General features: G+C 42.5%; 1 protein-coding gene across 4 annotated transcripts in view; it reads right to left on the bottom strand.

Annotated features, from left to right (window-relative positions):
* Positions 1-101: 101 nt before the first annotated feature.
* ccnjl (cyclin J-like) overlaps positions 102-16,431 on the bottom strand; it is a 33,498-nt gene continuing 17,168 nt past the window's right edge. For all 4 annotated transcript variants that reach the window (XM_035755339.2, XM_035755337.2, XM_035755341.2 and 1 more), the window contains exons 4-6: positions 6,265-6,564; positions 4,508-4,667; positions 102-3,868 (exon numbers count right to left, since the gene is read on the bottom strand). In XM_035755339.2, the coding sequence (XP_035611232.1) occupies positions 3,382-3,868; positions 4,508-4,667; positions 6,265-6,564 (947 nt within the window). In that variant the 3' untranslated portion in view covers positions 102-3,381. The remainder of the gene's footprint in view (positions 3,869-4,507; positions 4,668-6,264; positions 6,565-16,431) is intronic.

Below are 16,431 nucleotides of genomic sequence, written 5' to 3'. Positions count from 1 at the left end.
GAATGCTAGTCGACTTCAAAGGCTTGCTATACACATCTACAGGATATTCTCTACAAACATGAAAAACAAAGGGTGAAGAAACAATCATGTCAGTCTGACTTTTGTAAACCGTTTTATTTGCAACTCATTTGACAGAGCAAACACCGATTCCCCTTCCCCAATATGTGCTTCTCCTGCACATAGCTGTTGTTGATCCATCAGGGTAGATGGAGTTGGTCCATTTGGATTTCAAGAGTTGATGCTTCTAGGTGGTTGCAATGTGCAACATTTTCATTCAGGTAAAGAAATCCACTGCCTTTCCAAGCAGTTAACACAAGTACTACAAAGCATTTTCAACAAAAAAAAAGTGTGCTTTAAAACTCAATAAGATGGCGGTGTGATTGAAAGTAGTCTAAACTAAAATGACCAATCAGTAGCCTACATATCACACAAGATCGATTGGTCTTTGATGGTGCATTGAGCTCTTCATATATTCCAACATAAAACAACAAAAAAGTTACAGGTAGAGTCAGTGATATGACGTAAACAGCATAGTGGATACATTCCCCGCGACTACTAGGAGCGTTGAAGAACAAGGCTCAACTTCTCTGCTGTTTTGGTCCCGTAGCTACCACGCTGTAACAGTATGAAGCAAACCCGTGCACATGTGCAGATACTGTGAGGGGACAAAAACGGTTCGGAGAAAAAAAAAAGAACTGGACAAAAAAATTATTAAATGTGTACGTCAAATATTAAAGTCAGCTAAATGTACACACATTTGATATAATGAAAAAAGTAGCAAATAATAAACATAGGTATCACTACATATTGAGGTAGGTAAACGTTAAGGTATGCAAGAGGATGGTTTTGTTATCGGACACCCAGTAGACTACAGGGCCATGGCCTCTTCATGCCCTCTGTAAGCAGTAGGGGAAGCAGATAGGCATCGTGGTTAGGATGTGATCAGTGGAAAATATTTAATTACTCCATCAAACCCGAGCTATTCCGGGTACTGGACCCACATGTACTTGGCCATCGGTAACAGCATGTCTGGCCAGCCTGGATTTAGACGTCAAGGCAGCATCATGACTCATGACACAGACATCAAGCTCATATTCCATATAAGCCTGAGTCATACAGTCGTGGCCAAAAGTTTCGAGAATGACACAAATCTTAATATTCACAAAGTTTGCTGCTTCAGTGTCTTCAGATATTTTTGTCAGACAGTTACTATGGAATACTGAAGTATAATTACAAGCATTTCATTAGTGCCAAAGGCTTTTATTGACAATTACATGAAATTGATGCAAAGAGTCAATATTTGCAGTGTTGACCCTTCTTTTTCAAGACCTCTGCAATCCACCCTGGCATGCTGTCAATTAACTTCTGGGCCACATGGCAGCCCATTCTTGCATAATCAATGCTTGGAGTTTGTCAGAATTTGTGGGTTTTTGTTTGTCCACCCTCCTCTTGAGAATTGACCACAAGTTCTCAATGGGATTAAAATCTGTGGAGTTTCCAGGCCATGGACCCAAAATATCGATGTTTTGTTCCCCGAGCCACTTAGTTATCACTTTTGCCTTATGGCAAGGTGCTCCATCATGTTGGAAAAGGTATTGTTCGTCACCAAACTGTTCCTGGATGGTTGGGAGAAGTTGCTTTCGGAGGATGTGTTGGTAACATTCTTTATTCATGGCTGTGTTCTTCAGCAAAATTGTGAGTGAGCCCACTCTCTTGGCTGAGAATCAATCCCACACATGAATGGTCTCAGGATGCTTTACTGTTGGCATGACACAGGACTGATGGTAGCGTTCACCTTGTCTTCTCCAGACAAGCTTTTATCCGGATGCCCCAAACAATCGGAAAGGGGATTCATCAGAGAAAATTACTTTACCCCAGTCCTCAGCAGTCCAATCCCTGTACCATTTGCAGAATATTAGTCCTTCCCTGATGTTTTCCTGGAGAGAAGTGGCTTCTTTGCTGCCCTTCTTGACACCAGGCTATCCTCCAAAAGTCTTTGCCTCACTGTGTGTGCAGATTGTGTATAGATCAATTTATTTTTCAATACATTTTAGAATAAGACTAACGTAACAAAATGTGGACAAAGTCAAGGGGTGTGAATACTTTCCGAATGCACTTTATGCAGCTGTTCTATCGCACGTGCAATGGTGTCCGGTGGGGGGGTTGTTGTTTGCAGTAACTTCTTTGTTGTATTTTCACAAAACAGACGTGGCAGTTTCACCCTTAAGGGTCCCAGCTTTAAAGGTCAACTATACTTTAGCTAATTTAGGATAAATGTTTGGTGGCACTCTTTACATCTGATCAAGCATGGTCCATTTTACAGGTACAGTAAATTACAGTAAAACTACACAAATAGCAACCCCCCTGGAGAGTGAGGTAGGACATCAGTAGGAGTATGACCAGATGAGAATGTCAGCGGTACTGAACTACAAGCTATATAAGCCTTCCCAACGTGATCCTGGTGTCATTAACTGCTCAAGGTCCTTGTGACAAGGACAGCAACAGTAGCTGTTCCAGTGAGGGTTGTGTGACTGTCCTGGGTTTCAGTCAGACATACAGATGAAATGGTACCAGTCAGGAGAATTTACATTAACTGAGGAGAAAGCATGGCTTTGCCCCCCTGGGGACTAGCTAGTAAAGCATCACTTCTTCCCCTGTGGTTTGATGTGCTGAGAGGATGGATGTGGCTGTTCCCCTGGGAACCATGGCTCCATCTGCTTCCAGAGGCACCAGAAAGGCAAAACAAGATTGAGACTACTCTACACCAGCCAAGGCCAAAGATGGACCAGAAATCATAGCAAGGCATCGCCTACCTTACAATACACACTGTTTTTACCCAGTAGAAAAAAGAACGAAAACACAACATCAAAAAATAAATTCATTTACACAGCTGTTTAAATACATATTCTTTCAAGTAATACTTCAAACCCTGAAATGATATAGTTCATGTAAATAATACCAAGGACAGACCACTTTTCACTGATCATAAAGTCATAATTTTGTTTAAAGCAGCAGCATTGAAAGATAATAGTATATAAAAAAAAACAGCAGTCCCACATTGAGAGAACTGATTTGGAAGCAGGGGCTCCACACAACCACAGTTGATAGCAGAATCACAGTGGCTAAACCAGCCTCACAATCTCAGTATAGAGCAAGCAGTCACGTGGAGGGAACAGTATGTACTGTATGTAATCAGCTCATCACAAAGTGTCTAATTTCAAATAGGTAGGGCTTTTGTTAGGTCAATATTATGACCTCAGCAACATCTGCATTGACATTGCTTCTTTGTTTTGGTTTCCTTTGTCCCCAGTGGATGAGGTCAGAACGGATGGAGGAGGACACTGACTGCCCCAGGTTCTGTTTGTCCTCCCTCTCCTGGCGTCACCTGTCGAAGCAGCCCGCTGTGTAGGTGTGATGGGAGCCCAGGTAGCCTCCCCCGTACGACAGGGGGAGGCAGTGACGGGGCTCTGCAGCAAGAGACACTTGCATGGAGATGGGTCCCTGCAGGGGCAGGGAGGAGCGCAGCCCTGAGGCTAAGCTGGGGTAGGAGGGGAAGACTCCCTGAGAAACCGACCCTGAGAGGAGCCCTCTCTGGTGGGCCTGGAGGTAGTCGCGAGACCCAACAGGGCCCAGAGTCGGAGACTCACCTAGCATGTGCAGCTGGGAAAGGGGAGTAGAGTGCTGGGTGAGCTGCTGCTGGTATCCACCTGTCTGGAAGAGCAGCTGCTGAGAGGTAGACAAGGGCTGTTTCATGGTGGAGACAGAGACTGTGGAGGTTGAGGGAAGGGCCTGGGGTTGGAGAGGACTCTGGACAGACGGAGAGTTGGACTTGGATTTGTTGGCTTGTTTCACATCCTTTTCATGGGCACTAGAGTGAGAAAAACAGTGAAAATGATTACTTAATGACGTTTAGCTGATGGACATAAACAACATACAGAGGTAATAACTAAGGGTCAATGGTAATGACAGTATGAAAAAGCTATAGAACTTCAACCTCAAATTGCATTAAAATGGAGGAAAGGGGCAAACATGGGAAGCCACAGTTTAGAAATGGCAGAGGATAAACTAAGTGTAAGCAGATGTCAGTAAACATGGGGTGTATTCATTAGTCAGATTCGGTAGCAAAATATTTTGTCTGTTCAGGGCTCCAGACTAACATTTTCCCAACTTCTGCAGTTGGTGGCACCCAACAACAATAAGTTTTAGCAGCGTCACACAACAGAATACATTTTAGTCATCATCATGTAAAGTCATTATAAAGTAATTCACAATAGATGACATATAGCATGTCAAAATAGGACTCCAGAACTTTCAGATTGTTTTGTTTAATAGAGATGAATTGGCCTTCCCCTTTATGTGCACAAATATTATACATAGCCCTAAGTCAATTGGTGCTTCTTCACTACCTGATGAAGTGTAAACTCAAAACAGGTGACTCGGAATCCGACTAATGACCAGATGAATGTGTGTGTACAGCACATTATGTAAAGCAGAAGTGGAGTCTTACAGCAGCATGAGCTCGATGCAGGGGGTGAGGGGCTCCCAGGAGTATCCGGTGAGCAGGTGGAGAACGGTGGTCCAGCTTGGGGTGATCTGGAGACAGATGCGGGACGCCGCAATGCAGGCTGCCGCCACCTGGGACGGTCGGAAGCCGAGGAAGGCATGGTCTGAGACGCACAAACACAGAGATCATCAGTCTCACTCATTTACTCAACAACGAATGGCCCCACCATAGAGAGCAATTGTCTTGCCCATAAGACCACCCACTGCAGTCACTTTATGGACTTCCATTCTTGGGCACTCCTAATCAGGGCTGTTGCGGTGACCGTATTGTGATGATCAATTTGAAGAAAGAAATTCAACAACAGGTTGAAACTGAGTGGAAAAACATGGTCGATGTGGATGTTGTTTGAAATCCTAACACAACGAAATGGACAGCGCTTTCTAAGGTGATGATTCATTCAAACACCCAGATGTATATTAAAGCTTATGCATAGGCCTATATATGAGCCCAAGCCCGAACAAAAAAAACTGAATTAAAATAATGATTGTGCCATTATACAATACATAGCCTACCGCATACTACGCATATTAAACATGGCAGAAAAACATAAAACTGATGTGTCTTTGGTACATAATTGGTTCTAGCTAGCCTATACGAGCACACAAAGGGCCTGTCAAACGTTTAATGAAATATGTTTAGTTGTGAAAAGATGTTACTATCGATGTTCCCAAACATATTTCACTTGGTTTCCCAAAATAAGCTCTGGGTAGCTGCAGGAACAGGGTTGGAGAGCCCATGGCATACAGAGTTTGGGCGAAATATCATCTGTCGCGCAGTGAGAGAGTGCTCCTCAAAACAGTGGATGATGCATGGAGTGAAATAAGTGTTCTTATGAGCCCAGACATTTCTATAATCCTGTGTGAAAGCAAGAGTTTTGTTGATCCCAGTTGTTACTATACGTATTTCTCAGCTTTATTTTATTTGATTTTTTTTACATATTAGTAAAGACTAGATTAAATTGAGAATAGTCTGACAGGTGAAAATATGATCACTTAATGAGAGAACAGTGTGACGCCTGAGGCAAGGAACACAGCGCAAGCTCTTTTTTTTTTTTGCCGACTTTCTCAAATCATCAACAGCCTACAGTCACATCATGCAGCCCATATACGTTTTGATTTCGAAGGCATTCTAAGGGATCTATCATTCACAACTGAAGTTGCCAAATAACTAAGGTATCGGACCTGTTTTGAATGATCACTTTTACGCTCAACATAGCCACTTCATATGCACCCTCACTCCGGAATTGGAAAAATATCCTTTCTATTTTATTCAGCTAAGTTCAATTATATTCTTCTCACTATAAAATCATATAAAGTCATGGAACGGGACTTGTAAGCATATCTTGTCAGCTAAATGAACACAGCATTGAGCATTGCAAGATAACATAGGCCTACAGTAGGCCAACTCTTATTCTATTCTTCTGAAATACATTTGCTTCGTATCATAATGTTCTTTCAGATCTGCCTAAAACAAATAATGGATTTAATGTGAGGGTGTATATTGAATTGATATATACTTTTTTAAAATGTGGATATTCCAACGGCGCGCAGCAGTGGCTTGTATACGTGGAGGTCTGGAAATGCTAAACGTGTCTGTTAATTAACGGTCAACAACCGTGAGACCGGCAGTCTTTTGCATGACAATAACCAGCTGACAAAATGTCATGACTGCCACAGCCCTACTCCCAATCTCATCCTCACCTTGCAGTGAGACTTCCAGGAAGTAGTGTGTGTACTTGTCCATGAAGGCTTTGGTCTTACTGAGGGAGGAGAGGGGCCAGCCGTTGTGCAGTTCTCCCTCCTGTACAGCGGCATGGAGGTAGTAGTCTATGAAGTGTGCAGGCGTGGGCATACACAAGTTCCAGCCAAACGTCTCTAAGAGGAGCAGCTCCATCTTTACCAGGTCCTTCCTGCTCAGTGACAGGTTCAGGCTACACATGAAGCCCAGAGAGTTTAGCTGCTCCAGCTTTGGTACACGGTCCTCCTTCTCTTCAAACTTACCTGGAGGGGAGATGGTGTTACAGTGAGTGAAAATTGAACACATTTTGTAGATGGAGTGATTTTGTTTGTGAAGAGTGCTTATAGATGTATAATTCATAACTTATAATAAACTGGGTTTTTCGAGACCTGAATGTCGATTGGCTGAAAGCCGTAGTATAATCAGACCGTATACTATGGGTAGTTTTACTGCTCTAACTACATTGGTAAGCAGTTTCCAATAGCAATAATGTCATAAGGTGAATGCACCAATTTGTAAGTCGCTCTGGATAAGAGCGTCTGCTAAATGACTTAAATGTAAATGTTAAATGCAATAAGGCACCTCCGGGATTTGCGGTATATTGTCAACATTCACCGGCTAAGGACAGTATCCAGGCACTCTGCGTTGCGTCGTACATAAGAACAGCCCTTAGCCGTGGTATATTGGACATGTACTACATCCCCTCGAGCCTTATTGCTTAAATAATACACATTCTATTCAAACAAAAATAAGCATGCCCCATTAAAAGCATGCCCCAATGTAGAACTAACAGATATAGCCCTTGGTTCACTTCAGACTTGACTGCCCTTGACCAGCACAAAATCATCCTGTGGCGTTCTGCATTAGCATCGAATAGCTCCCGCAACTTTTCAGGGAAGTCAGAAACCAATATACTCAGACAGTTAGGAAAGCTAAGGCTAGATTTTTCAAACAGAAATTTGCATCCTGTAGGAATAATTCCAAAAAGTTGAGACACTAAAGTCCATGGAGAACAAGAGCACCTCCTCCCAGCTGCCCACTGCACTGAGGCAAGGAAACACGGTCTCCACCGATAAATCTATGATAATCGATCATTTCAATAAGCATTTTTCTACCGCTGGCCATGCTTTCCACCTGGCTACCCCTAACCGGGCCAACAGCTCTGCACCCCCCTGCAGCAACTCGCCCAAGCCCCCTCCCCCTCGCTTCTCCTTCACCAAAATCCAGACAGCTGGTGTTCTGAAAGAGCTGCAAAATCTGGATTCCTACAAATCAGCTGAGCTAGACAATCTGGACCCTCTCTTTCTAAAATTATCCACCGAAATTGTTGCAACCCCTATTACTAGCATGTTAAACCTCTCTTTCGTATCGTCTGAGATCCCCAAAGATTGGAAAGCTGCCGCTGTCATCCCCCTCTTCAAAGGGGAAGACACTCTAGACCCAAACTTTTATAGACCTACAGTGGGGCAAAAAAGTATTTAGTCAGCCACCAATTGTGAAAGTTCTTCAACTTAAAAAGATGAGAGAGGCCTGTAATTTTCATCATAGGTACACTTCAACTATGACAGACAAAATGAGAAAAAAAAATCCAGAAAATCACATTGTAGGATTTTTTATGAATTTATTTGCAAATTATGATGGAAAATAAGTATTTGGTCAATAACAAAAGTTTATCTCAAGACGACACCATTCTGTATTCTTCTTGCCCTTCCTTCGACACTGTGTTAACAAACCTCCAGGGGAGCTTCAATGCCATATAACACTCCTTCCGTGGCCTCCAACTGCTCTTAAATGCTAGTAAAACTAAATGCATGCTCTTCAACCGATTACTGCCCGCACCCTCCCACCTGTCTAGCATCACTACTCTGGACGGTTCTGACTTACAATATGTGGACAACTACAGATACCTAGGTGTCTGGTTAGACTGTAAACTCTCCTTCCAGACTCACATTAAGCATCTCCAATCCAAGCCCACTTCACTCATGCTGCCAAACATACCCTCGTAAAACTGACTATCCTACCGATCCTTGACTTTAGCGATGTCATTTATAAAATAGCCTCCAACACTCTACTCAGCAAACTGGATGTAGTCTATCACAGTGCCATTCGTTTTGTCACCAATGCCCCATATACTACCCACCACTGCGTCCTGTATGCTCTTGTTGGCTGGCCCTCACTACATATTCGTTGCCAGACCCACTAGCTCCAGGTCATCTATAAGTCTTTGCTAGGTAAAGCCCCACCTTATCTCAGCTCACTGGTCACCATAGTAACACCCACCCATAGCACGTGCTCCAGCAGGTATATTTCACTGGTCATCCCCAAAGCCAGCTCCTTCTTTGGCCGCCTTTCCTTCCAGTTCTCTGCTGCCAATGACTGGAACAAATTGCAAAAATCACTGAAGCTGGAGTCTTATATCTCCCTCTCTAACTTTAAGCGTCAGCTGTCAGAGCAGCTTACTGATCACTGTACCTGTACACAGCCAATCTGTAAATAGCCCACCCAACTACCTCATCCCCATTTTATTTATCCTCTTGCTCTTTTGCACTCCAGTATCTCTGTTTGCACATCATCATCTGCATATCTATCACTCCAGTGTTAATGTTCAATTCTAATTATTTCACCTCTTGGCCTATTTATTGCCGTACCTCCCTACATTTGCACACACTGTACGTAGATTTTTCTATCGTGTTATTGACTGTACGTTTGTTTATGTGCAACTCTGTCTTGTTGTTTTTTATCGCACTGCTTTGTTTTATCTTGTCCAGGTCGCAGTTGTAAATGACAACTTAACTGGCCCGCCTGATTAAATAAAAGGTGAAATAAAATACACTGCTCAAAAAAATAAAAGGGAACACTTAAACACAATGTAACTCCAAGTCAATCACACTTCTGTGAAATCAAACTGTCCACTTAGGAAGCAACACTGATTGACAATAAATGTCACATGCTGTTGTGCAAATGGAATAGACAACAGGTGGAAATTATAGGAAATTTAGCAAGACACCCCCAATAAAGGAGTGGTTCTGCAGGTGGTGATCAGACAACTTCACAGTTCCTATGCTTCCTGGCTGATGTTTTGGTCACTTTTGAATGCTGGCGGTGCTTTCACTCTAGTGGTAGCATGAGACAGAGTCTACAACCCACACAAGTGGCTCAGGTAGTGCAGCTCATCCAGAATGGCACATCAATGCGAGCTGTGGCAAGAAGGTTTGCTGTGTCTGTCAGCGTAGTGTCCAGAGCATGGAGGTGCTACCAGGAGACAGGCCAGTACATCAGGAGACGTGGAGGAGGCCGTAGGAGGGCAACAACCCAGCAGCAGGACAGCTACCTCCGCCTTTGTGCAAGGAGGAGCAGGAGGAGCACTGAGAGAGCCCTGCAAAATGACCTCCAGCAGGCCACAAATGTGCATGTGTCTGCTCAAACGGTCAGAAACAGACTCCGTGAGGGTGGTATGAGGGCTCGATGTCCACAGGTGGGGGTTGTTCTTACAGCCCAACACCATGCAGGACGTTTGGCATTTGCCAGAGAACACCAAGATTGGCAAATTCGCCACTGGCACCCTCTGGTCTTCACAGATGAAAGCAGGTTCACACTGAGCATGTGACAGAGTCTGGAGACGCCGTGGAGAACATTCTGCTGCCTGCAACATCCTCCAGCATGACCGGTTTGGCGGTGGGTCAGTCATGGTGTGGGGGTGGCATGTCTTTGGGGGGCGCACAGCCCTCCATGTGCTCGCCAGAGGTAGCCTGGCTGCCATTAGGTACCGAGATGAGATCCTCAGACCCCTGGTGAGACCATATGCTGGTGCGGTTGGCCCTGGGTTCCTCATAATGCCAGACAATGCTAGACCTCATGTGGCTGGAGTGTGTCAGCAGTTCCTGCAAGAGGAAGGCATTGATGCTATGGACTGGCCCGCCCGTTCCCCAGACCTAAATCCAATTGAGCACATCTGGGACATCATGTCTCGCTCCATCCACCAACGCCACGTTGCACCAGACTGTCCAGGAGTTGGCGGATGCTTTAGTCCAGGTCTGGGAGGAGATCCCTCAGGAGACCATCCGTCACCTCATCAGGAGCATGCCCAGGCGTTGTAGGAAGGTCATACAGGCACGTGGAGGCCACACACACTACTGAGCCTCACTTTGACTTGTTTTAAGGACATTACATCAAAGTTGGATCAGCCTGTAGTGTGGTTTTCCACTTTAATTTTGAGTGTGACTCCAAATCCAGACCTCCATGGGTTGATACATTTGATTTCCATTGATAATTTGTGTGATTTTGTTGTCAGCACATTCAACTATGCAAAGAAAAAAGTATTTAAGAATATTTCATTCATTCATATCTAGGATGTGTTATTTTAGTGTTCCCTTTATTTTTTTGAGCAGTGTAAATTAAAAACGATTTGATACATTTTGTAAATGTGCAAACAAGACATTCCTATATGGTCTAGCGACAACTGAACCTTGAACATATGCAATTAACGACTGAGGATTCTACCCCCCCCCCTCACTTGGTGTGAAACTGGTCACAGCTAAATCCTCAAGCATCTCCCTCTGGAGTCAGATGCTCCAACAATGCAGGACCCCTGGCTCTTGACCTCTGGAGATCAGGCCTGGGCACTTGTGATGGCTGATGCGTAATTTCACGCTCTCCGTATTTCAAAGCCATATCAGATATCTTCATTGAAAAAGTGTGCAAGGAGCTCAATAAAAAATAAAAAATAATTGAGAAAAACAAATTATACCCACGGAAAGCAGAGACTTCTCTTTAATATGGAAAACGAGTTGCTTCCAAAGTAGTTTTTCCCCAGCAATCGCATTTTGAAATATTATACACGAGGGGGACACAAGGGGGAAGAGAGTAAGAGGCTCGCTCATTACATCAGCCTGGCCTAGCAAATAAAAAAGTCAGGTAAAGCGTCAGGAAAGACACCTTTATTACAGGAATCATGATGCTAAAAAATATGTCATTAACAACGGAGGACTCTACTTCAGCAGCATACTACCCTGCATCCTACTGCTGGCTTGCTTCTGGAGCTAAGCAGGGTTGGTCCTGGTTGGTCCCTGGATGGAGACCAGATGCTGCTGGAAGTGGTGTTGGAGGGCCAATAGGAGGCACCCTTTCCTTTGGTCTAAAAAACAAATATCCCAATGCTCCAAGGCAGTGATTGGGGACATTGCCCTGTGTATGGTGCAGTCTTTTGGATGGGATGTTAAACGGATGTCCTGGCTAAATTCCCAATCTGGCTCTCATACCATCATGGCCATCTAATCATCCCCAGTTTACAATTGTCTCATTCATCCCCCTCCCTCTTCCCTGCCACTATTCCCCAGGTCGTTGCTGTAAATGAGAATGTGTTCTCAGTCAACTTACTTGGTTAAATATATATATATTCTTCTCTCCTACTTTTCCCTTTCACTGGGTGGTCACAGCTAAATCCTCATGTATCTCCCCCTGGAGCCAGATGCTCCAACAATGCAGAACCCCTGGCCCCTGACCTCTGGAGATCAGTCCTGGGCACTCAGGCAGAGGCCCCCTCCTCAGATCAGTGGAGGGTGTGGGTGTGTGTATTTTCAAAAAGGGGTCAAATAATTGCCCCACTTTTCCTTATTTAGCCATTAAACATTCCATTGTAATGCAAATATTTCAACCCAGAAACATTCACTGAAAAAGGCCCAGCAGTACGTCCTTTCTTTCTTTGTCTTTAAAAAAAAAAATGTTTACAAGAGGGATCTTTTTTAACGCTCTAACATTTGGAACATCTCAAACTGAGACTTGTGTAACATTTCAATAAATCCTCAATTGCAGAGTTGTCACTAAAATCCACAATGAACACATAATTATGAAAATGGTCTGTGGGCATATTAATTCCTTCAGAACATCAACGAACCTCAAGGGGATTTCTGTCTCGCTAAACTAAATATCAGGAACCTTACAGAGTATTTCAACCTACCCCCTATGTTTCACTTGATTTATTTTTGAATACTTTGAGACCAACAAAATATGCTGCTTAAAAGATTCAATGTGTAAGGCTGACATTCACCATTACACTGCAACTCCGTAATGACAGTACAGGGCAGGAGAACCGGGAGGGGCCTGGGAGCTCAGGAGAAGGGGGGGGTTACAAGTAGGGCCTTCTGGATGGGGAACGACCAATGGATGAGTTTCCCTGTGGTTCCTGCTTTTTTGTTACACATCAATGAGCTTATATCAGTGCCTTCAGAAAGTATTCATACCCCTTGACTTATTCCACATTTTTGTTGTGTTGCAGCCTCAATTCATAATGGATTAAGTCTTCTTTTTTCCCCTTCCTCACTACACACAATAGTGAGGAAGATTAAAACATGTGTTTTTAGACATGTATTGCAAATTATATACAGACATTTTTACATATGTATTCACACCACTGAATCTACACATGTTAGAATCTCCTTTGGCAGTGATTACAGCTGTGAGTCTTTCTGGGAGCTTTGCACACCTGAATTGTGCAATATTTGCACTTTAAAAAAATATATATTCTTCAAGCTCTGTCAAGTTGGTTGTTGATCATTGCTAGACAGCCATTTTCAAGTCTTGCCATAGATTTAAGATTGATTTAAGTCAAAACTGTAACTCGGCCACTCAGAAACATTCAATGTCATCTTGTTTAGCAACTCCAGTGTATATTTGGCCTTGTGTTTTAAGTTATTGTCCTGCTGAAAAGGTGAATTTGTCTCCCAGTGTCTGTTGCTCAGCCCAGTCAAAACTGTTCGCTGGTCTTTTTGGTTGAATCGGTTTCAAATTCACTGCTCGACTGAGGGACCTTACAATTACCTGTATGTGTGGGGTACAGCGATGAGGTAGTCATTCAAAAATCATGTTAAACACTATTATTGAACACAAAGTGAGTCAATGGAATTTATTATGTGACTTGTTAAGCACATTTTCACTCATTAACTTATTTAGGCTTGCCATAACAAAGGGGTTTAATACTTATTGACTCTAGACATTTCAGCTTTTCATTTGTAAAAAACCATATATATATATATATATATTATTATTTTGAATTATTATTCATAATGATATACAAGAGAGACTCAAAATCACCAACTTGGGTGAAGGCGAAGACCAAGAAGGCAAAATCACTTTCCTTAAATGTATCCATAGTGGAAGTCAAATTTCCTTTATTAATGTGTACGCTTTTTTGATTCACTGAACAGCATGTGGTTAAAATTAACTCAATTCCATCTGTTTTTTGGGACAGACATGAATGCTATCTTGGACATGCAAGACAAATCTAATAAGACCGACAACAAGCCACACGCCACCAAGGTTCTCCAGCATATAACCTACTCTCTGATTACAAACTCATTGATGCCTGGCGAGCACATTATCTGAAAGCAAGAGAGTTCACTTTCTACTCAAACAAGCAGAAAACATTCTCCTGAATCGATTTCAGACTATTATCTACAACTCTACTTTCTTTCTTCACATTCATTTCTTTACATTCTGTGATCAATTTGACATTTAAACTAAACGAATTCATCAATAAAAATTCAGTCGGTGACCCCCGGATTCTATGGAACGCAACCAAAGGTTTGATTAAAAATAATGCAACTGCATTTTCATCTGGGTTGAATAAATAACAATTAAAAAGGTGTCAGAATTGGATATGTTGTTCACTGTATTAGTGTTTTCAACAAACACTTTTCATTCCAGGTAGCTATTACTCTTTCCAAAGTCAAGACAGAACATAATTTATTGATAAGACAGAGAGCAGAATTTGCCAACCATCGAGTTAGACTTCAATGGTAATCAATCGTCTTTGTCGTTTACTGGCCAACAAGGTACGCAGTAATGATCAATTAGCTGATTTAGCAGAAATTACATCTGAAAGAGAGGAGTTACTATCAGAACCCAAATTAATCTGATTCTCCTGCTTCTATAAAAGAACTGTACACCTCTGATAGTAAATCAACATCAGAACCAGACTAAGAACTTAATCTCTCAACAGAAGCCACCTCGCTGGGAGCCCAAATCTCTCTCAATGAACTCAAAAGAGCATTAGAGAGCATAACTAAAATGGGATGGGATGGGTATTCCTCCTATTTAAACATTTGGAATCAATTAAGTGCACGGTTGCACGAACTGATTAACAGAGCCATTCACAAAGGTTAATTTGGGGGAAGAGATCATTACATGCAGACGATATTTTACTATATCTAAAACACATTGATGATCATAGAAAAATTCAACGACATCTCAAGTTATAAAATGAATCTAACCAAATCAGCCCTACTGCTTCAAGACCCTGAGTGAGAACTCCATCTCTACTTATGAAATCCCAATTGTTCCCATTTTAAATACTTTGGAGTAGATAGATATATTTCCTCCCTTAGAAAAAACCCATTGGCACAAACTTTAACAGAACGCTCAAATCAATTAAATCCGATCTCATTAGACGGAATAATATCCCAGTAAGATTATGTGGGCAGTTGAGCGGTCGGAAATCCTGCTCATTGAGCGGTAGGGCCGGGGCTCCACGTCCTTTTCAACCGCTCAGCACTCACAGGAAAATAATATTGACGCTCCATTCATTAAAATCACAATTTAACAAACAACCATCCATTTTTGTGACTACCTGGACCTACCATTTGGTTTTTAAGTATTGAAACCAAACCATATGATATGAATGAAAAGTATTTTAATAAAACATGAGAAGGTGAAGGTAAGAAGCGCTCATCATTTCAAACACGTCACATTAAACAGCATATAAACACTCTAAATATAGGTCAGGAGCCTAAGAAGGAACGGAATTGAATTATTTAGGCTATATTATTTCAAGGCTATAGCCGACAAAGAAATACATTGTGAAGCATTCGCGAGTGTGACACACTAGGCTGGTAGGAAGTCAGGGACATTAAGCGCTCAGCATTTAAACAACATTTTGTTGTATTCAATCATTAGTCTATAAATTGTGTATATAGGCTGTGATTAACAAAAGATGCCTTATTAAACTCAGTCTACAGTGCCTTTGAATTCATTTTTAGAAATGAATTCAGGCTCATGTGATGGTGTCTGGGGGGCAGGCCAGCAGTGGAGGATATCTTCTCCGCGCTTGCAGAGCCACCGGGGATGCTAAACTTTTCATTTATTTTCACCTTTATTTAACCAAGTAGGCCAGTTTGAGAACAATCTCATTTAGAACTGCGACCTGGCCAAAATAAAGTATAAAAACAACACAGAGTTACACATGGGATAAACAAACATATAGTCAATAACACAATAGAAAAGTATATATACAGTGTGTACAAATGTAGTAAGATTAGAGAGGTAAGGCAATAAATAGGCCATAGAGGTGAAAAAAAACACAATTTAGCATTAACACTGGAGTGATAAATGTGCAGATGATGATGTGCAAGTAGAGACAATGTGGTGCAAAAGAGCAAAAATAAATAACAATATAGGGATCAGGTAGTTGGATGGGCTATTTACAGGTGCAGTGATCGGTAAGCTGCTCTGACAGCTGACGCTTATAGTTAGAGAGGGAGATATGAGTCTCCAGCTTCAGTGATGTTTGAAATTCGTTCCAGTCATTGGCAGCAGAGAACTGGAAGGAAAGGTGGCCAAAGAAGGAGCTGGCTTTGGGGACGACCAGTGAAATATAACTGCTGGAGTGTGTGCTACGGGTGGGTGTTGCTATGGTGACCAGTGAGCTGAGATAAGGTGGGGCTTAACCTAACAAAGACTTATAGATGACCTGGAGCCAGTGGGTTTAGCGACGAATATGAAGTGAGGGCCAGCCAACGAGAGCATACAGATTGCAGTTGTGCGTGGGTCCTTCTGTAGCTCAGTTGGTAGAGCATGGCGCTTGTAACACCAGGGTAGTGGGTTCGATCCCCGGGACCACCCATACGTAGAATGTATGCACACATGACTGTAAGTCGCTTTGGATAAAAGCGTCTGCTAAATGGCATATAATATTATTATTATATTATTAGTATATGGGGCATTGGTGAAAAACTGGATGTCACTGATTTACTGAGTAGAGTGCTGGAGGCTATTTTGTAAATGACATCACCGAAGTCAAGGATCAGCAGGATAGTCAGTTTTACGAGGGTATGTTTGGCAGAATGAGTGAAGGAGGC

This window comes from Oncorhynchus keta, chromosome 12 (assembly GCF_023373465.1).
Source record: "Oncorhynchus keta strain PuntledgeMale-10-30-2019 chromosome 12, Oket_V2, whole genome shotgun sequence".
Taxonomy (NCBI): Eukaryota; Metazoa; Chordata; class Actinopteri; order Salmoniformes; family Salmonidae; genus Oncorhynchus; species Oncorhynchus keta.
The sequence above is the reverse complement of the archived record's forward strand: the minus strand, read 5'-3'. Positions and strand labels throughout refer to the sequence as shown.